Source organism: Phytophthora parasitica, assembly GCF_000247585.1.
Source record: "Phytophthora parasitica INRA-310 unplaced genomic scaffold supercont2.32, whole genome shotgun sequence".
NCBI lineage: Eukaryota > Oomycota > Peronosporomycetes > Peronosporales > Peronosporaceae > Phytophthora > Phytophthora nicotianae.
Genome location: NW_008649018.1, coordinates 584,526 through 605,687, shown reverse-complemented (window position 1 = coordinate 605,687; position 21,162 = coordinate 584,526). Strand labels below are relative to the sequence as shown.

Genomic DNA, 21,162 nt, shown 5'->3' with positions numbered 1-21,162 from the left:
CTGTGGCTCACTTTTTTTTTTTACATTTTTTTAAGTTAAAGAATCTGACAACGTCTCCATTAGCCATCAATATGGACGCGTTCCTGAAGCGCCAGCTGTTCGCGCAGGATGTGGTGATTCTTTCAGGCCAGCCGACGGATCATGGTGACGATGGGGTCGCTCACAAGGAATCCAAGCTCGTGGCGGCGCACGGAGGCGTCGTGGTTGGTGACGGCGAGCAGAGGAGCGACCGCGTCAATGTGGTGCTGCTGACTGGCCAGGTCGAGGACGAAATGCTCAAACAATTGGCTGCACGCTTCCCCAAGGCCGAGATCCTGCGCTCCCAATGGGTCACGGACAGCGTACAAAAGAACCGACGGCTCTCGACGACGTCCTACCGCCTCCTGGAGCCCGCAAGTACAGATTCACCCCCAGCCAAGAAGAAAAAAGTCTCAAATTCAAGTTCAGCCTTCTTCACTGCTCAAACGCGAACTGTAGCGACTGATACAGAACTGCCAGAGCCAAACTTTACGCCATGGACGACAGTGCAAGGCTCGCTGTACGTGCTGGATGCTCGAGCCAAGCAGCAGCAAGAAAACCCCGTAGATAAGTTCAAGATCGCGGGTTTTGATCTGGACGGGACACTGATCGTCACCAAGAGCGGCAAGAAATTTGCCAAGGACAAAGATGACTGGAAATTGTTCCATCCGACGCTCGTGAGAGATAAACTGGCTCAGTTAGCGCGTGATGGCTTCACATTGACCATTTTCTCAAACCAGAACGGGATCGCCAAAGGACATATTACTGCTGCACAAGTGCAGGTACAAGATCTTAGAGTTTGGTCTGCAGTGGTTCTTTTTGATGAAGACTGATTTTGAGCTGTTTACTGTTTTGTAGAGTAAACTGGAGACGATCGTGAAGCAGTTGAAGCTGCCGATGTTGGTGTTTCTAGGAACCGAGAACGATATTATGCGTAAACCTCGTCTAGGCGCTTGGAAGGAAATGACTAAGATGCTGAGTGACAAAGGAGAAGAACCTATCGACAAAAAAGCGAGTTTCTATTGTGGAGACGCTGCAGGGCGCCCGAAGATAACTGGACGTGCAAAAGACTTCGCTGCGACGGACTACAAGTTCGCACTGAATGCCGGGATTCTCTTCTTCACACCCGAGGATTTGTTTCTAGGCACAAAACAGCGGATTCATACACGCCCTGACACGTGGGAACCCGGCTTTGACCCAAAATCAATCGTTTTCAACGATTCTACCGGTGAGGTATTGTCTTAAATTTTGTACGCTAGCACACGATGTCCATCTAACTATGTCTTTGAAGAGCCCTTGCTTAGCCCATCTTCAGCACAAGCTGCGAAATCTGAACAAGAAATGGTTGTTCTCGTCGGGCCTCCTGCGTCCGGGAAGTCGTTCTTCTCGAAGACTTATCTAAGCTCCTACGTCGTTGTGAGCCAGGATGAACAGCGCACCGCTGCTAACTGCAAGAAGAAATGTCTTGAAGCCATTGAGAAGAAGAACAGTGTGGTTATCGACAACACCAATCGTGACCCACGGTCCAGGAAAGAATGGATTGCGATCGCAAAGGAAAAGGTATGATGAACAGCATACAAAACTCTTTTAATATCTTACTAACTTTACTCCCTCTGCTCTGGCAGAACCTACCTATTAGGTGTTTCGTAATGGATGTCGACAAGCCTCTTTCTATGCACCTCAACACGTTCAGGTTGCTCACAGAGCAGAAGAAAATCCCCGACGTCGCCATTCACGGATTTTTCAAGAATTTCGTGGCACCAACAGTAAGTGATACATGCACACCCAATCGCAATGATGTGTGTGATGTAATGACGCTCTCTTATCTATTAGGTAAAGGAAGGATTCGCAGAGGTGGTGAAAGTCCAGTTTCGAATCGACAAAAACGTCACCGAAGCGGATCAAGCGCTCCTGCGATCCTATATTTGAAGGACTCGGTGGGTTTGAAGGCTCTGGTCTCCTATTAATACCACGTTGTGACTTCCGATTCCCTAGCCTTTGTGCCCTGCCTGAACGATGATGTATTTTGGGGGTGCTCAGAACTCTGTCTGTGTCACTCTTCCACTCTTTTGTGAGCACAGAGGGCGAAGAGCGGCCGAAGGTAGGGTGTGCGCTGGCAATGTCGTCCAAGATCAAGGATGGACTTTTCATGGGGGACATGGACGCAGCCCAGGATGCAGATTTCCTGCAGCTGAACGGGATCATGCACATTGTCAACTGTGTGCCTCGCCAGGTGCCCAACATTTTCCAACAGAGTCTAGGTCTGACCTACACGGCGTGCGACTTGGAGGACGTACTGCGTCGACCTTTCTTCGACCTCAAGAACCGCGAGTTCACACACATTATCCAGCTGATCGATCGAGCGCTCGAGCGGACCGAGAGTGTGTTGGTGCACTCGTTGAACGGTATCAACCGCAGTCCAAGTATCATGATCGGGTACCTGATGGTGAAATACTGCTGGGGACTAGATAAAGCCCACGAGTTTGTGATGACCAAGCGCGCAGACATGAAGCTGCACGAGTCGTACATCGACCAGCTTTGCTCGTTAGAAGCACAGGTTCAAGAAGATCGTCCAAAACAGGCAACCGAACGGCAGATGTACGAGTGGAGCACACATGCGGCAGACTCAAAGACCGACGAGGTGGTGCTCATTCACACATTCCTGAATACTTCAGCTAAGCCTGATGCAAGTGCAGTACCAGAGCGGCGACGAGATACGAGTAAGCGGTATCGTGAGCGGCGGTTGACTTGGATTGACCAAACCCCTGAAATGGTACGTAGTCATGTTGATGATCTTGTCTATTCCACCGATTTAACGTGGCATTCTCGTATATTTCAGAGGAAACTACACCCGTCATTGCTCATTCGACCGGAGCGACCTCCCAACAGTTCGTACAACAAGATGACTGCGGTGAGTAGTGTATTGTGTGGACAGATGACATGGTTCTTACTAAGATTATATGGACGTTGAATGCAGGCAAATGGGTGGGTAGACTTGCTTGACCCTTCGCCAGCACTTGCAAATCAAGCGAAGGTCAAGGTAATATTAACTTCAGATACGCTAAAACTGATGGATTGTCCTAATTATTCTTCATTTACGTAGGAAATGGTACCAGAAGAGATTCTTCGTTCCGCTCGAGTGGCTTTTGCCGACCTGTCCACTACAGGCCTAAGTTCCAAGCTCGACGCACTGCCATCGAGCAGATATATGGACGAACCGGAGTTTGACTTGGGAGTGTCAGAAACTCCGATGGTGCACAGCATCAAGCGGCTCCACTCTTTTTCGGCGCCAAAGAGGACCGAGGTGTTAGACGACACGGCGTCTTCATCTCCATCAACAGCCAGCGAAGAGCTCGACTTCATGCCAGAAGTGTCCAACCCTCGATATCTTCGTGGAACTGTATCATCTACCAACTCTCGTCCTCGGCGTTTATCGAGTACTGGCCCCAGTACTTCAAAGCGATCATCGGCGACTTCAACCAAGCGTGCGTCACTGCCAACAAATGGACGCACTTACGATACTAAGACGTCGAATACTGCATCGAAAGGAGTAGTCAAGAAGACGACAAAGACAACCACAGCCTCGAACTCCCGAGCTGCGTCAACAACAACACCCAGAGGCCGTGTATTCTTCAGCGCTGACTTCCCTCCGCCCTCATCGACAACGCGTAGCCGCAATGGTCACATTTTGACAGGATCAACTCGACTCTCAATGACCGATCCGACACCGACACGTCCTCGAACGGCACCGCCGCGTATTCGCACTGACGTCGAGACGAAGGATTTATTGCAAAGCAAGAAGGTCGAGCTGGGCGGTTTTAGTCGAATCACTATCGACCCAAAGCCATCGTACCGCATGCACTCGTCCTTGGACTTTACAAATGGCATCAGTATGGATCCCAACGTCTCCAGTGGCTCTTCAACCCGTGGTACGCGACGGACGTCAGCTTCCAATGCCACTGGGTACGGCCGACCCAAAACAGCTCGAGCGTCGTGGCGGTAGGTAAAATCTTTACAAGAAAACTCGATGGAAAATCTAAAGCAAAAGATCAGATACGGTACGATGACCCACTCATGAATACGACACTGCTGTTGATAGTTGACGTTTCTTACTTATCGACTTCCACTATAGTAGTGACGTTTTGTCTGAAGTTAGAAACTGGCTAAAGATATGGGAGCTGGCGCATTAGCTCCGTGCTCTTGTGTGGGCTGGAGCTCTCTTGCTACAGAGCGTGTACTACCCAAGCGTAGCTCCAAGGACGAGGTTTGGATACCTATTCGAACTCTACTATTCCCACCTTGTTGTAACTAAAACCAGTGCGTTCAGGAACTCTATCCTGTGTTCAAGGTCGATTTCGCCCCAACAACATCATTTTCAAGTGACCTCGCAGATAGTCACAACCCACTTCTGTCGGACCAAGTGATACTATTTTCTTGGGCTGCAGGACACTCAGGACAACCTTTGCATCATCTCCCGCTGGTTTTGCTCAAGCGTTTATTACTGGAATATCGCCGTAGGAGAAGCGAATTCCTTCGGCCTGGGTCTTTTACGTCAAAGATGACTATTGTGGTTGCAGCTGCGATCTCATGCCCTCCTATTGACATGCACATAACTAGCTCAATGCGAGTGCAGGTGATCTTTGACACGTCGAAACAATATGTGGAAGGAGACTCTGCTCTCTCGTTAACACTATTCCTGTGTTCGCGCTGCGGAGTTGGTGGTGAGTGCACTTGCGGGTGGCGAAAGCAGCATGTTATTTTACCAGAAATGGAACGTCAGAGTGTGCTGCAGTTCATCGCCTCCACTTTGGTAAGCGTCAATAGGATGTGTAATGGTTGCAATGGGTCTTATTCATTTAATCGCCGACAGCCTCGGATTCCCGCCCAAGCTCTACCATGTTATCGTCTTCGCGTTGATGAAGCTGGTAAAAGAATAGCTACAACCTTCTGCGTTCAAGTCTACAAACACGAAGTACAGCGACTTATCGTTGAATATCCATACGCTGTACGTGCATACTGGGGAGCTGTACAGTTGAAATACTAAAACTGTTTTTTTTACTCCTTACTAACCTGAGCAGGTATTTAAGATGAAGTTATCGTTTGGAAACCTGAGATGGAGAATCGCTCGAAGGTTCAGCGAGTTTGTTGAGCTACACACTCGCTTAAAGATATTGGTAGAAGAATCGATGCTACCTCGACTTCCTCCTACAGCATGGTAAGTCAAAAGCGATACGTAGCTACCAGACCTGACACTCACCTTCTTTATGTTCAGGTTATCCGCAACAGAGCCGAGCTTTCTTTTCCAGCGACGATTAATGCTCGAAAACTACCTCAAGGGAATGTTTATGGTTGGCGCATTACAAGACTCGGTTCCTCTACTTGTGTGTTTCTAGGAGGTACGCCTCACTTGGCTTGATTTGTTCGCTAAAAATTTTGCTCAGACTTCTGACCATTCTGCAGTACTGTCGACAACGTACTTCGATCACGTGGCGTTGCGAAGCTATAGAAGTCAAATACTGCACCTTCAAGTACTAGAATTCTACACTCGTCCAGGAGACTTGATTCTTTTCAATGGCAGAGCAAAAGTGAGCGTTCTTCAGCGATCAGTGAGTGTGCAACACGATGATTCTTGGACAACACGTAATTGTTATAATTATCTGAGTGATTATTGATGTAGATCACGAGGTCTGAATGGGATCACGTCGCCATTGTCGTTCCACCAAGTGAAGGGGAATATCTTCAGCTGCTAGAAGCAACAGGCGACGGTGTTACACTTACGCCCCTGGTACATTTTCCTGGTCTTCAACCGCATCGAGGACACAGGAGGACTGAACCTAACTTCATCCTCTTTGTAGACGGCCCGGTTGTTGGCATATTCAGCCTTCCACGTTCGGTACTTCGTGCTGCGCAAACTTCGAACACCTCTACTATCCCGTGCTGTTGTAAACGATTTACTCGAACGATTTACTGCTGAGGTTCGCAACAACCTATCACCGCTGCAAAACCAGCGTCTCTTTTACTACTCACACCATTTTCTTGTGTCTAGGTCGAAGGCCTCTGTTACGGTTTGAGCTTCCGCAAGATTCTTTACACTGGACAAGTGGAACAACGATCGCAAAACAGCACCTACTTCTGCTCCGAATTGGTTCGTACTACACCAACACTTTATCATTGCTATGCAACTGACAAATTTCACTCGACAGATCGCAGAGGCATATAAATCTCTCGGAATCATTTCAAGTTCCAGTGAGGCCAACAATTTCTGGCCTGGATCTTTTTCACCGGGAGACTTTGTCGATACTGAACTCGCTCGTCACGGAGCTTCTCTAAGCCCCGAGATCATCATCGACTGTAAACTCCTAGAAGTAGCCACTGCAACCAGGGATTAAATGAGTAACTCGGTTTTTCCACTACTGATGGTAGTAATATCTCTTGATATCTGAATTATTAACGTATAATACCGAATAGAACGCGGTAAAGTAATACAACGCTGTGTGACTTGAACGCCCTCGCGCAGGGTGTTCTAATGAAAATACAACACCATCGAATAAAACGCGCTTGAACGGACCACCGTCGCTCACCAAAAGCTGATTCTGGCGTTGCTGTTTGCGCAGGAAAGCAGCAGAACACTTGTTTCCTTGTAGATTTTCGCGCTTGCGTCAAGCTGGACAATGCTCCTCCACTCAAACCTCGACCGGACTCCAGAGCTCCAGACTCCAGAGCTCGTGAATCGTGGCTCATTCTCCAAGATGCCAGCGAGAAGAAAGAGCGTTGAACTCAGTATCAAGAAGCAAGCATTGGATTGGATCGCCACGGAGGGAGGTGGTGCTCCATCTCAGGCTGAAGCGCACTTCCGGCAGCGTGGATGGCGTATCTCGGCAGCATGCTTTCGAGAGTGGTGGCGCAAGCGTGATCCTTGCCCACACTCTGCTGCACGACACTATCCGGAACCTGACGCCAAGCTGTGGTCACCCATGACACGACCACTTCTATCGACGGAGGGCGAGGATTTCCACCACGAGTGTAGCTTACCTAGTCTGAGCGCTTCCACTCATCGATGTGCACGGACATCTTGTCTTTGAAAGACTTGAATATGCCCACATCGCCAGCCTGGAGATACGGCGTTAGTCCGCCAGGAACCACAGCCATCATGATCCCTTTTTCCTCGCATCGAGCCTTCACCTTCTTGCCGATATAAGCTCTCATAGAGTCCCATACCACCCACTGTCCCGTGGCTTGCGTCACCTGCGGGAAACACCACTCCAACCACTGCAACAGAAGCTCTTGATCGACCCAGGCCCTGGGCTGAAACGACACGTAGCGCCCTACAAGACGCTCAATCGGGCCACGAGTCTTTCGCTTCCGGATGAGGCAGAGTGGCAACTTCTTCTCGGACGCCGTCACCGCCAGAGCAGCTGTAATTTGCATTGAAGCAAAACCCGTTGAGTGTATGGCGACATGGCGGCGTCCAACAACGTCTATAGTGCGATCCCTCGGGTCTTCGAAGTAGATAGCCGTTTTGTCCATTAGCACCGCGCAATCGAGATTCATTTCAGTGTCTCCAGGAAGCCCATGAAAGACACAGCGCGACGTACCAGCTCTTCGTCGGTGAGCGTAGTAAAATTGGTGCGACGACGCAGGTTGAACCCATTGCGCTACATGAACGAGGCCACCCACGGATCGAATACCGTAAAGCGAATCGGGTGCTCCCCAGCTTCCTCTTCCGTCCTACTGTCGTGGAAAAGATCCCGGCCTTGAGCTGCAATCTATTCACGGGTCATCTTCTCCTTCCTGATCCGCAGGTCGTAGATCATGTCGACGAGAGTGTCCTCCAGTTCACCCTACACAGGACGTCGCCCTCCACCTTCAAGACGACAACGACTCCCAGCTGCTCTTTTTCGCAAACTTGAGCGACTGGTTTATCAGTAAGCACGATGTGTACGGGTCGCAGTTCAATGCTGCTTGGAGCGCCCGCAGCGATGTGACTCACATTGTGAGCTCTGATTCCGACATCGAGGACGACACTAAAGCATTTTTGATGAGGTGCTTGACACGCTGGACGAGATCGTGATCGACGAGTAGAAGATTTAAGTATCTTCAGCTTGTAACAACTGAATACATCTGCTGGCATTGATGGTTCAGATTCAATTCCTACTGTTTTTGAGTGAATCAACGGTCCTAATAGAATGCTCATCAAATATAACACCGCACTTAGGCTGGGAGGTTGTTGTATAACAATAGAACGCGGAATACTATTCGGAATTTTACGTTAATAGGAACATTACAATTCTCACTGCTTCCTTACTGCTAGAGTAATAGGACAATCATAATAGCATGACTGTACTACATTGCACTTTCGGTAGTACATCGTGCCTTTTTTTTTTTTTTTACTATTTTACTAACAAATTACTGTAAACTTAGGGCCTTATTTCTCCGTTGGGGTCGGCGTCTAGGAATTTTATATGGGTAATTCCTTGATACTAGAGCGGTTTCGCATCGCAATTCCATTCCCATTCAGACGGCAAAATACATAGAAGAGGTCTTGCCAGCGTCGGTTAGGGTCGTCTGCAATGGAATGGCGTCTGAAAGTCACAGGAATCCCGAATTCAGAGGACTGGGAACGCCTCTCACATTCAATAGTTTACTGGCTGTGATGCGGGTCAACGAAGAAATTTTGCTTCGGCATATGATGAAGAAGACGCCATCCAAGAGGAAGAAGCTGCCGTATCTCGTGCTGCTCCACGACGGAGCGATAGATCGTCCTCTCATCCCCAACATAGTGTTCTCCCTTGCAAGCTTCACCGACGCTAACTGTGAGCTAGAGTTCCACTTTGACATCGGTGGGCTGCAGCGCCTCTGCACTCTGCTCCAAGTATCTGCTGTGGTCATCACCGCGCACAGGGACCGGGTTATGGCTATAGAAGCTCTCTGCATCATGCTACGACGGCTCGCGTATCCTCAACGCTTAGACCCTGCAGCGGCTTCATCAGCCACGTCGCATCCTTCTGCTTGCCCTTGCACCATTCTTGTCTTCGTTTACGCGGAATGTAAAATGCTGAGGCAGAACTAAAGCACCGGCCTGGGAGAGGCGGCGTCTGCGATTTAAGGGCGAGGCCACAAGCTCTCTTGAGCGCACTGCAGCACATGGCAATGTCTCTATTGGCGACAAATAGAAAGGTTAGTGGACAAGCGAGTTTCCTCCGATATTTGATTCGATGAGTTACCATCTAATTGTGAATGGACTAGCCTGCGAAATCATAAGACAATTGGTCCACTCAGCTCCGACTAGAGCTGCTCCGCATCTGACTGGAACAGGAATTTCTGGTTTGCGAAACCTCTCTACTAATCCCAGCTTGCAGGTTTCGGGAATTTAATTCTAGATCTCTATACCCTTTGATATCTAATTGCTGAGCAACGGCTTCTGATCACTGGCTGAAGTCTCATTTGAAAATTTGTCTTGTTCTGCTTAGGCTCTGGTCTAAGTAGTTCTGTACTGAATTTAGTAATAGGGGACGGGGCCAATCCAGAACGAATTGCGGTCAAACTAGGTGAGTACTGACACGAATCGGCCTGGTCAGAACAAATTCTGAGTAATAATTTTTTTGAGGCTGTGTAGATGAAGCCGAAGCAGATGCGCAGAGATTTCATTGTTAATACTACCTTCTCTACAATCTGACAAGAACGACCATTGAAGCCTTCGCATCGTGCTCTACTTCTACACCAAGGGGATCAATGACCCCTCAAAACGCCATCGTACAGCTACCAGCACTACCATTACTGCACGACGACTACTGGAGAGGACAGCAAAGGTCGCCCACATGCCCTGTATGACGCATAAAACATGTGCTGATATAGACTGCAGTTTGTTCTGACTTCGGAACACCTCTGCCAGGCGTTCTAAGGCTGCTATTGAGAACGGTAAAAAAAAACTGAAATTCGTTCCGAGTGACACCTCAATTTTAGCCAATCAGTACACGCTATTTATCAGAATGAATTTCAGAATTTTTACTTAGACCAGGGCCTTAGCCATTTAGCATCATGAAGGAGCTTCTGCCTCCCTAGCTAAATGCATGCGATCGCCGTCAATTATTGCCGGCAGGACCGGTGTTACTGCCTCTCGTACCTGGACTAAACGCTCAAGCTCCATAAGCCACGGAGGGCGTTGAGATGTGATGGTGGCAAGTAGAGCCACATCTTCTAATAGCTCCTACAACCCGTAGCCAACACACTTGGAGTGTGTTCCGACGGTGTATTGTGAAGCACATCATGAACATCATGATGTTGGCATGAACAGTGTTCAGCCGTATCATAAGAAGACACGTGCGGACATTCAAGGACACAGCTGCTGCTAGACTTGCACTTGAGTGCAACTAGAGCAGGCTCTGAGGGCGGCTATCCCTGGATTGCCAAGGTGGCAGGCGAGAGCGTCCGCAAGTAAAACTAGATAACTCACTTTCGCTTTTGCAATCTGATCAACAATACAAGTTGGTCTTCGCGGGAGTTCCAGCTCCCAAACTGTTGTTGACACGTCATATGAGATGCCAACCCAGTCAAATGTAGCGGGGACACTTGCAGCCAAGGCCAAGTCTAAGCGTGGGCGACCGTCGAGAGGAGAGCCAGAGCTATAGACGAAAGGAGCGGTGGAGACATTGTTCACTGTGAGGTAAGGACTCTAATTAGCTAAACTCCGTGCGTTAAGTTGCTAAACTTTTTGCTGTATTGTAGGACTATTAGATACGTAACAGCGAAAGAAGAATTCGTACGCACGTTGAAGTTGGAGCTGCATGGGTGCTCGTAGCCAATTTGCTTAGTAAGGCTGAGGAGAACATTTACACCGTCACCCAGTGCAAGGATAAGGTAATTTATTTTTTTAAAACTAAAAAATTGTACTGACACCTCTTTAATACTTTTTTTGTTAATGTTTTGTGCTGCATATTTATGAAGATTAAGTGGCTCAAAAAGAAGTGATCCTTTATCGTAATGACCACAACGCTACCGGCAACGTGCCGAAGGTTGCTTCGCCACCCTGCCTGGATTTGGTGATTGAACACTGGGTGGCATGCAGAACACGTCGCTTGTGGCAGCACTACCGATCAAAACAAAGACGGTAATTTATCGGTGGATGACGATTGTGCAGACACATCACGTTCCAAGCGCAAAAAGACAAACGGAGAGTGTGCCGAAGAAGGTATGTTGAACTGCTCCAATTTTTTTGTTTAATGTATGTTTAAATGTTGTTTCTTTAAGTGATAGGGCTACGTGCGTTGGCAGACGGAATCAAATCAGTAGGTGACGCCATGAAGGAAAAGGCTAGTGCCGGAGCAGACATTCTCCCTTCTCGTGAGGTAGTAGCCTCACTTACCCACCAAGATGAAGCTCTCAAACAGCAGACTGCTGCTATCAACAAGCTCATACGCACTTTGAGATAGAAACAATAGAGCAAAAACGTATATTTGATTAGAGAGTAAAAAGATTAGCTAGCTTATCACGTTTTGCCGTGCATATACCACGCCTGTCGGAATTCGACACAATTTCCACAATATTTCCGCTTGGTGTATCTTGCTCGTTGCATTTATAGTGTCGTCAATAAGATCGATGTGATCATTATGCAAAATCATAGCTGCTAAAATGTATCTTGTGCTGTTAACAACAGTTTTCTGCTCAAACTGCCGTCTGATGAGACGAAATCGCTGCTTTAGCATTTCGAAAGCACACCCAATTGCCATTCTAGTGGCACTGCGAAAATAATTATAGCGTTCTTGCTTTCGAGAAAGCTGGCCACCATCTTCTCGAGGGATATATGGTGTTAATAGCTTACAACTGAGAGTGAAACCAGCGTCACCGAGAAGATGGCACCCACAAGGAATTACATATTGAATTGTATTGCCCAGTTTTGACACTGTCCGTGTCTTTCTATCGCTATAAGATCCTGAACGCATATCATAGTCCATGAAACGCCGACTGTGGCCACAGACCGCCTGCAAGTTATTAGCAGGGTAAAACGCTTTGCAAAACCATCCATCATTGTCGGCAGGTCTTGCTATTTAAAAACGTGAACCATCTACAGCTCCACAGACGTATGGAAATCCACGAACGCTGGCGAAACCTTCCATAATATCTTTCCACTCCATCTCTGTAGACGGTAGCTTAATAAATGATCAGCCCGCTCACAAATAATTGGAAACAATGCATTAATTGTAGAGACTGTGTGTGACTGAGATATTCCTAGAGCAAGTCCTGCGTCCTTCATACTTCCAGGCGACGCCAAGTAAAGCAGCAACAAACCCATTTTCTTTTCCAACGTGTGGTCTCGCCCGTAGAGTAAACTTGGGGTAGCGTAAGACCGAAAGATTTCACAAATTCGACTAAAATTGCACTTGAGAACATCGTAAATTATCGCGAAACCATGCGTCAAAGCGAGAAGACGCCATTAATTTAGCTGAGTCACTCTACGCTGGTTTTCATTATCTGCTCGCAAACGCGACGATGTCGCCGCAATCGTAGCCGCACTTACAGCCTCCAGGAGCACGACTAGCACAGTGTCTTCGTCGTAATCTCGTGTAGCCATGGTTATTTCTGCCTGTACTTCTAGTTGCCTATCTCGGAATATTATCCGTACAAAATTTCCACTCCTTTGGGGGCGGGATCAAAAGCGTCAACTGGGAATAAATGAAAGGCCAATCACATTTGAATTCGTAAATTCCCAAACCCCGACCCCGACGGAGAAATAAGGGGCCTTAGACAAGTTAAATTAAATCTATGTAAAAGTTAGACAAATTGAATTAAATATTTTATAAACTTATGCAAGCTCAATTGTGACTGCAACTAATTCCGATTTGAGCTTGCATAAGCTTACAGAGATTTAATTTGACTTGTCTAAGTTTACAGATCTTGAAATAGCGGGAGAGCTGAAGTCTACAGTCATTGTACAATGTGATGTGTTTAATTTACAGTAGTATAATAGAACTACCAAACCGAAGATCTCGATCTTGAAGAGACGCTGTCGTTAGTTGCTCCTCAGTCGTAAATTCGTCGCTGAGCGATGAAGAAGCTCTTCAAGTTAGCGTCCAAGTTCCACGGCGTAGGGCCCGTCGTCTTTGCGTGGCATCCAAATGGGACGTTCCTAGCAACCGCGGGCAAAAATGGTTTAGTCCACATCTTTGACCGACAGGGCGAACAGCACGATGAGATCGGACTAGACTTGACCGCTCCCGTCGTTGCCCTTGAATGGGACACGGAGGGCAGTACTCTAGCTATTCTACAGCAAGGGAGCAGTGTCGTTCCCCTATGGGACAACGGGACACGCTCCACGTTGAGTCTGGACACGAATCTCAAGGATCCGACGTTCGCTCGATGGTCCAAAGAAGGCTCGTTACTAGCAGTGGGGACTCAAAAGGGTAATCTCGTTCTGTACAGTAAAATCACTCGGAAGCTCGTCCCTGTAGTGGGAAAACACTCGCGTCGCATTCTTTGCGGATCCTGGAACGGAGATGACAAACTAGTGTTGGGAGGTGAAGACCGCATGCTCACAGTGAGCAATCCACAAGGTGACACCATTGAACAACGTGAACTGAGCCACACACCTTGGGATATCAAGTTTGGCCGCAAGAGAGGAGACTCGATGAAAGCAGCCGAACAGCTGATTGCAATTGCACTCTCCAAGGCAATCATTCTCTTTAACCTACAGGATCCAGCCAACCCAGTTGAACTCACGTTCCAGACAGTACGTTTCCCAGTATTTTTCTACTTTAGAGAGCTAATTTTTATTGTGTAGCACTATGGAAGTATCATTTTCATCGAGTGGTTCGCGGACGGTATGATCATGATCGCCTTTTCAGAAGGATACCTTATTGTCATTTCCACCAAGATCGATGTAAGAAATCGAAAAGGAAAATGTTTCTGTAATCGGACTAAGAATTTGATGGTATTCTTGTTAACAGGAAGTCGGAGAGGAGCTTCAGTCTCATCGATTCTTTTCGGACCGGATCTTCACTGCCTGCTACTCTTCGACACTGGACCGCGTGGCTCTTAGTGGAGAGAGCGGCATCAAAGTTGTGGATATGACCACCTTCACGGAGGTCGCCGCAGACTTCATAAAACTCTCAGATACAGAGGTAACATTCACTACTATATGCCTGATACGCTATCACTTCTAACGTGAATTCATTGCAGGAGAACGAAGCGCATCTGATGAACTTCACGTCTGATGGTCAAATTCTGACCGTGGCGACACAAGGAGGTACAGTACTAAACTTCCTAGCTCGAATGCCTCGTATCCACGATCACTACGGCCACTACGTAGCCTACCTCAGCTCCTTACGTGAGCTCAGTGTAGTCGACACCCGTCGCAACGAGACCGGAAGTAGCAGTAATGGAGCCATTCGAATCGCCTTATCTGTTGAGCCATCGTTCGTCGCCATCGGACCTCGCCACGTAGCAGTCGGAATGAACAACCGCGTCTGGTTCTATCGCTGCGATGGCTCATCATCGGACGCACTGGTTAACGAGCAACAGTATCTCGGTCGAGTCACCAGTATGAAGCTCAATCGCGACTATGCTGTTGTGCTGTGCGATGGTAAAGCGAGTTTACACCTGATTGAACCGGGAGGCAGCAGTCCCAGCGGTTCTCACTCGCCTACACACGGCGGCGAGTTGCAAGGCGAACACGGCAAAGTTTTCTCCGGTGGCGGTCGCGACGAACGCAACAGCGAGATCAGCGCTGTAGCTCTGACCAAAGACTTCTTCATATACTCAACTACCAACGGTACAGGCTCCATCCAGTTCTTCTACCTCAATGCGTGGCAATTTCTCGATGGCTGTGCGTATCGTCACGAAGACGGCGTGGGGATCGTACAGCTCGCACCGAACAAAACTGGTACTCGGATCTTCTTCCTGGACACTAAGCGACGTGGGTATATACTGAACGCCGCTACACGCGAGACCATGAGCGTCCCTAATCTACCTACCAGCACGTCTGGAGTGCTCTGGGATATGGTGGATCAACAGGTTTTCATAGCTCTACAGCCGAAAGAAATGGGAGTCTTTCAATTAGCAGATTCTACCATTCGTGGCCCCGAAGTCACTCAACTCGGTGTCTTGGAAGTGTTACCAGACGGCGACGTGCTTATCGCACCACAAGCAACTTCAGTACCAGCAGATTTGGAGCCGATTCTCGTTAGTGATGGCATTGTAACCTGTCAGCACGCATCGGGTGGGGGTCGACTGGCTTCTCTTACCTGTGTGACTCATGACCAGCTACGTAAAGTTCCTCCTACCTCGACAGCAGGAGGTGAACTGGAGAAAGCTGCCTTTCGACAGAACCTGAGTCTCCTGCGTCTGGATGAAGCGTGGAGATTGGCATCTCGTATCGATCAACGTGACTACTGGCTCGCTCTTGCTGGACGTGCGATGCATACACTTGATATCCCTGCAGCTCGACGTGCGTATCGATCACTGGGAGACTCTGGCATGGTACTCGGTCTTGATCGCTTAGCTGACATTGAGGAGAAGAACCTCCTAGCTGGTTACGTGTGTATGCTCTTCGGCGACTACAACGAAGCTCGTCGTCTCTTCTTAAATTCCAGTGATCCACTAGCAGCTCTACATATGCAACGTCACCTGTTGCAATGGGAACAGGCTTTAAAGCTCGCTGACTCCTTAGCACGCGATCTCGTACCTGAACTAAGTGCAGCGTATGCTACGCAACTGGAATTCCGTGGCGAGTTCGACGCAGCGCTGAGAATGTACGAACACGCTGTGAATGCCATAGAAAGCATTAGCATAGATGAAAGCATCAAAGCGCCTGAACCAGAAGCTGCACTGAAGCTGAAGATGCAGAGTCTCGCGGGTGTGGCTCGGTGCACTTTTCGCCTTGGAGATCTGCGTCGCGGCGTGAAATTGGTGACGGAAATCGGCGACGCTGCAGTGTTCAAGGAGTGTGCTGCCATCTTGGAATCCATGAAGCAGATCGCCGAGGCTGCAGCATTGTACGAACAGGGTGGACAGATTGAAAAGGCGGCGCAGTTGTTCGTCCACATGAAAAATCTGGCACGTGCTGCACCGTTGATGGCCCGCGTCAAGGCGTCAAAAGTGCACGCACAATTTGCACGAGCAAAAGAAGCGGCAGGTGAATTCGCGTCCGCTGCAGAAGCCTACGAGCGAGCAGGAGAAATGGACAATGTCGTTCGTCTGCAGTTGGAGCATCTTGACGGCGCTGAACGAGCTTTCGAGATTGTCCGCGAGACTAAATCGTCCGAAGGAGCTTTGTCGGCGGCTCGTTACTGCGCTGAAGCAGGTCGATACCCGAACGCTATTGAGTTTTTGCTGCTAGCTAACAAGGAAGACGAGGCCTTCGCATTAGCACAGCAACATGGCGAAGTGGACTGCTTCGCTGCGACGTTGGGGCAAGAAAATATGTCGGCTAAGAGAGCGTCGCAAGTGGCTGAACACTACGAGAGGTTATCGCCCGAGCGTGCAGCCGAGTTCTACCAGGCTGCTGGCAACTACCACAAGGCACTTAAGTTGCTCTTGGCATGCAGCGCTGCAGGTGGAAGCGCTGGCGGTAGTGGATCCGCTGCGGACACTGCGCTTGTCCGTGCTATTGAAGTTGTCGGAGCAGCACGCAACGATATGCTGACGCACACGTTGATCGATCATCTTATGGGGGAACAAGACGGCATTCCGAAGGACCCGCACCACATTTTTCGATTGTACTTGGCACTGGGGAACTACACGCAAGCAGCCAAGACTGCAGTGATCATCGCTCGACAAGAACAGGAACTGGGCAACTACAAGCTAGCACGCGATGTCCTAGTCGAAACCTCACGTCAACTACGTGCTCGTCGTCTGCGTGTGGCTCAAGAGCTTCAAAATGCACTTACATTGCTGCACAGCTACGTGCTGGTTAAAAAACTAGTCAAGCGATCGCAGCACGGACCGGCAGCGCGAATGCTCGTTCGAGTGGCGCAGCATCTGTCCAAGTTCCCCACACACGCCGCCAATATTCTCATCTCTGCAGTTATCGAGTGTCAACGTGCAGGTTTGCGTACGTACAGTTATGACTTTGCTGCAACGCTCATGCGCACACCTGAATACCGCGGCTCGATGGACAAGGACATCCGACGCAAGATCGAGGCGATCGTACGTCGTCCCAATAAGGAGCAACCGCCTGATACTCGAACACCGTGTCCTTACTGCTCTCACGAACTCGCTGAAGCTGAACTGGACTGCCCCACCTGCAAGAATTCCATTCCATACTGTATTGTAACGGTGCGTACAGAAAAAAATGTACTCATGATGTGGACATGTCTGACGAATATGATGTTTGCTGTTGTAGGGCTTTCACATGGTCAAGGATGACTGGACTCAATGTCCGCGATGCACCTTTCCAGGTCTGTACTCACAGTTCGTGGAACATCTCGGCACAGACGCAACTTGCCCGATGTGCGAACAACCACTTACGCCGCAAGAGCTGCACAAGTTTCCTGAAAATGAGGTGGTTCTGGACGACGAAGTCACTCCAGACGCTGTCGAAACGGGAGCGTCTCCGTAGATAATGTCAGCTCTAACATTTAGGCATGAAGCGAGCAAAACGACGTCAATCGTTGTAACACTTGGTTGGCTAGGACTATCACTCTCAAAATACATGAAGCTGTTTCTCAATGTATAGCGTAGAGCTTCTCGAAAAGCTCAACTGGAAAGTTGGGTTCGCGAGTGCTTGTCCCCGGATTGAAGCACTTGACCGTACTAGTCGATGCTGTAGTTGACAATGACTTGCAGAAAGGGGTGCCGTAGGCCCACACGACTTTTGTCTGCGTTTCCACCCACGACGGGAAGCTCTGGAGGCTCGTGTTTTGCACATTAAGCGACGGGATTAGGGAGTTTGGTGCCATCAACGACTCGGGCAGCTCTTGGATTGGATTTTGACTCAGTCGCACCTGCAAGATGGCCGCATTAGAAGGCACCCTCGCCTCTGGAGAGATAACCTTGATCTGGTTACCCTTGAGTGAAAGCACAGCTAGCCTCATCGCAAAAATGCCCGGAGGAATACTCTCAAGGTTGCTGTCCTCGATCGCCAGCACCGCAAGGCCGCGCCATCGAGAAGGCAAATCATCTGGCAGCTCTGATAAATTGGATCCAGAAATTCGAATCGTCTTCAACATGGGCGGCACTGACTGCCGCATACCAACCGGAATCTCCGACAATTGTATATTTCTAAATAGAATTGCCATCAAACGCGTGTGCTTTGATGCCGAGATGGAACTATCAACGTCCCAGCTAGTTATGGTTGAGTTGAAAATGTGGATCATCATGAGACTGGTGAAGTTCTGAAATGTGGCAGGCATTCGCAGTGCCGGGCAGTGCACAACCGCTAGACCGACGAGCGTTTGGGGATCGAGATTCTCTAATGATGCGTCATCCGGTGAGGACTTGTTCCTTGCATGACAGTCGTAAATTAAGCTGGAACAAGGTTCTTTTCCACTGGAGAACCACGGTCGGGTGATGGTTCTGCATCCTGCGACTTGGTAGTTGACCGCTCGCTTTGCCGCGGCGACGTGAAGAGAAAGTATGACGAGTCCCCACACGAAAAAGACAAGTAGAGAAATAGTGTGCACGAACTTATGGGGCCAGCGTGCGTGTACCCGATGGTCGATCGTGGCTAATTGAGAGTGCACAGATGGTCCTTGAACGGCGTCACTGCAAGTCTTACTAGTTGATAGCCGGACTTTAACTTGTCGGATGGGCTTAGCAACCTCCATGCTTCCTGTGTGGATAGTATTTCTGGTATCTTGACGGGTTATGAGGCTGGTCACTATCATCAGGGAGAACAGAATGCCTAGGTGCGGAATCAGTTTGGTGACAAAGTCGATAAAACTAGATGCAAGGATGAGCTGGTTCTCCAACGACATTGTCGAGATTGCCACAGTATCGTGCAAAAAGTTGGGGTTTTTAAAAGCACCCTCCCTGGTGTTGAACTTTTGTACATATGGAATAAAGACGACAAGAGGGACGATGGCCATCATCCCGAAGCTCAGGACGGCGTCAGACAGCAGTAGCGCAACTCGTTGAAGAGCTGCAGACTTCTTAAGAAAATATTCAATCGCAGCAGTCGACCAGCATGTCGATATCAACAACACCACGTTGAAGAGATTAAGCTGAACACTCGGTAATAGTATACTCGACTTGTACACTTGGTATGTTTGAGAACTGGTTTCTAGTAGTTCGCGGATTGCGAACACGGTTGAAAAATGTTTACTCTCGATTCCTAAGATTCCATGACGCGAAAATATTTCTCTCCACGTCTTCCTGGCCGTCCACACAATCGACGAACGTTGTCTAGCTGTTGTGACGGAAGCTATAAGTGGTGATACACTTGAAGACACTCGACTGGAAATGCGTGACACGGCCTCGGACGTGAAATCCCACTTTGTCGTTGAGGTTGACCGTAGTATGAAGCTTCTGGCTCGGATAGAGTAAAAAATCAACAGCAGCAATCGGATCGCGTGCAAGGCCCCTACGATGCCGAACATGACCCCATAGAAACGATAGTTCTGGTTCCCTTTATCCGACCAAATGAACGAGTAAAACATAACGCTTTGCTGGGCAAGGTACCGGTACGTTAGTGCGGCACAGATGAGGTAGGCTCCACAAGCAGCATGAAGTACAGCGATAATGCACCACATAGCCATAAATTTTGTGGGTGTGAGGATCAGTAGGAGAGGTCGTTTTGGAACATACTGGGACTGTTGCTGTAGCTGGAGAGTTTCTCGAAAGCCCATTATTCGATCAAGCTGAAGAGAAAATGCTCTGGCCTGAGCACTACGCAGTTTTTTTTTTTTCTAGTGTCATCAGAGCAAGAATCCGCATTTAGAATCTCAGCTGGACCCTCTTGTGCGATGGTAAATTTAACCGTTCAAGGGCATCTACCACAAATTCACATATACACGACGCACGAGATACCAAACACCAAACATCGCACGACCTAGTGTTTTCTTCCCTATCGATCGATGGTCTGCCCCCCCCCCCCGGCGGTGTTTCAATTTCAGTATGTCATCCATTCGTACTTGAATGAATAATTTTTCTCCATGCGGACCAAAAATGGTCCTTTCCCGTTGTGTATCGGCCATAAAAAAAAATAACGGTAATATTTGCAACTAACCGATGCATGCTTTTATTTAGAAACCTCATTGCATACCTTGCTGAAGGATAAATAACTTCGTGAAGGCGTTATCCAAGTTAGACGAGATGAGCGCATCGAAAGTTCTCCGGCCAAAAAGTGCGAGTCTGTCGCGAGTATCCCTACTAACGGTCGAACAATCGTCAGCCGTGTACGCTATAGCTTGGGTTTTCATCGTTCTGTTTCATGTGGCTTGTGGCGCCTACCTTATCTGCGCCGCGATGACTTATTGGTACCTCACGAAGGGATCTATGTCGTTCTACGTCTCCACTTGGTCACTCACAGGCAACGAGAACTACCGTTTGTACGGCGCCGTGTACGTCATTGTCGGGGGTATATACGCACTTCAAGTGCTAAACATCCTCATCATGTCGATCGGGGCTTGACATCTGACGCTTCAGTCAGAAGGGTCGAGTATGATCCAGATTCTCATCTCGAAAAAATCGATACCAAGTCGCTTTATACCGAGGAACTCGGGCCAATCGAAGTTACGTATCTTCGCCATCGTCTGGAACAATTTGTTTTCCCGTAAAGGAAGTTTTGGAGTCGAGAGCGAGCACTTCTCAACTGTTTCAATCATGCGTGAGGTGATGGAATCGAGTTCACAGACCTATCAGGCACATTGAGCCAGCACCCTGATGCCTCGTGCAGGGATGAACGCACTGATTGTGGAACTGTTAGTTGCTAACTGATGGACGATGGCGGGCATTCAACTCTTGTTTCGCAAGTATCCAGCTCTCGAATGAGTTACCACGTTAATGTGCGATGCTATAGCCAACGTTGGCATGATGATTGTGGTTCCATTGATAATATTTATTCCGTACATTGAAGGATTCAACTTTGAGTACGAAATCTTTAAGAACCTCGACTTAATGTACGACCCCGTTTCTGCTGCCACTTTGGTCCTGGAGAATCGGTTGATTTTTGCGTCCAGCATTTTTGACTTTGCTACCAAACTCATCCCGCAG

The 21,162-nt window shown here is 48.6% G+C and overlaps 8 protein-coding genes across 8 annotated transcripts; 6 read left to right on the top strand and 2 right to left on the bottom strand.

Moving 5' to 3' along the window:
* Positions 1-71: 71 nt before the first annotated feature.
* PPTG_13407 (polynucleotide kinase 3'-phosphatase) lies at positions 72-1,947 on the top strand (the record flags this gene model as incomplete). Its single annotated transcript, XM_008909044.1, has 5 exons — positions 72-800; positions 877-1,246; positions 1,310-1,578; positions 1,644-1,784; positions 1,852-1,947. 5 exons carry the CDS (start codon positions 72-74, stop codon positions 1,945-1,947), a joined length of 1,605 nt encoding a protein of 534 aa, XP_008907292.1.
* Positions 1,948-2,137: 190 nt separating this feature from the next.
* Positions 2,138-4,021, top strand: PPTG_13406 (hypothetical protein; the record flags this gene model as incomplete). Its single annotated transcript, XM_008909043.1, has 4 exons — positions 2,138-2,791; positions 2,858-2,929; positions 2,996-3,058; positions 3,122-4,021. 4 exons carry the CDS (start codon positions 2,138-2,140, stop codon positions 4,019-4,021), a joined length of 1,689 nt encoding a protein of 562 aa, XP_008907291.1.
* A 497-nt stretch (positions 4,022-4,518) lies between these two features.
* Positions 4,519-6,498, top strand: PPTG_13405 (hypothetical protein). The gene is made up of 9 exons (XM_008909042.1): positions 4,519-4,828; positions 4,889-5,023; positions 5,097-5,233; positions 5,291-5,414; positions 5,479-5,624; positions 5,696-5,803; positions 5,874-5,993; positions 6,065-6,163; positions 6,222-6,498. Exons 3-9 carry the CDS (start codon positions 5,231-5,233, stop codon positions 6,405-6,407), a joined length of 786 nt encoding a protein of 261 aa, XP_008907290.1. The 5' UTR covers positions 4,519-4,828; positions 4,889-5,023; positions 5,097-5,230; the 3' UTR covers positions 6,408-6,498.
* A 2,095-nt stretch (positions 6,499-8,593) lies between these two features.
* On the top strand, positions 8,594-9,088 carry PPTG_23205 (hypothetical protein; the record flags this gene model as incomplete). The annotated part of the gene is made up of 1 exon (XM_008909041.1): positions 8,594-9,088. The coding sequence occupies one exon, from the start codon at positions 8,594-8,596 to the stop codon at positions 9,086-9,088; it is 495 nt and encodes a 164-aa protein (XP_008907289.1).
* A 3,360-nt stretch (positions 9,089-12,448) lies between these two features.
* Positions 12,449-12,586, bottom strand: PPTG_23204 (hypothetical protein; the record flags this gene model as incomplete). Its single annotated transcript, XM_008909040.1, has 1 exon — positions 12,449-12,586. The coding sequence occupies one exon, from the start codon at positions 12,584-12,586 to the stop codon at positions 12,449-12,451; it is 138 nt and encodes a 45-aa protein (XP_008907288.1).
* Positions 12,587-13,060: 474 nt separating this feature from the next.
* Positions 13,061-17,671, top strand: PPTG_13404 (hypothetical protein; the record flags this gene model as incomplete). Its single annotated transcript, XM_008909039.1, has 5 exons — positions 13,061-13,741; positions 13,793-13,891; positions 13,959-14,132; positions 14,191-17,286; positions 17,354-17,671. The coding sequence occupies 5 exons, from the start codon at positions 13,061-13,063 to the stop codon at positions 17,567-17,569; spliced, it is 4,266 nt and encodes a 1,421-aa protein (XP_008907287.1). The 3' UTR covers positions 17,570-17,671.
* Positions 17,672-17,675: 4 nt separating this feature from the next.
* On the bottom strand, positions 17,676-18,926 carry PPTG_13403 (hypothetical protein; the record flags this gene model as incomplete). The annotated part of the gene is made up of 1 exon (XM_008909038.1): positions 17,676-18,926. The coding sequence occupies one exon, from the start codon at positions 18,924-18,926 to the stop codon at positions 17,676-17,678; it is 1,251 nt and encodes a 416-aa protein (XP_008907286.1).
* Positions 18,927-20,262: 1,336 nt separating this feature from the next.
* On the top strand, positions 20,263-20,580 carry PPTG_23203 (hypothetical protein; the record flags this gene model as incomplete). Its single annotated transcript, XM_008909037.1, has 1 exon — positions 20,263-20,580. The coding sequence occupies one exon, from the start codon at positions 20,263-20,265 to the stop codon at positions 20,578-20,580; it is 318 nt and encodes a 105-aa protein (XP_008907285.1).
* Between the last annotated feature and the right edge of the window lie 582 nt (positions 20,581-21,162).

Bases quoted from the DNA above. Each gene is read 5' to 3' on its own strand.
- PPTG_13405 (XM_008909042.1), top strand. The intron at 5,804-5,873 runs GTACATTTTCCT...TCCTCTTTGTAG, and splicing joins GTGTTACACTTACGCCCCTG to ACGGCCCGGTTGTTGGCATA. The intron at 6,164-6,221 runs GTTCGTACTACA...TTCACTCGACAG, and splicing joins CCTACTTCTGCTCCGAATTG to ATCGCAGAGGCATATAAATC.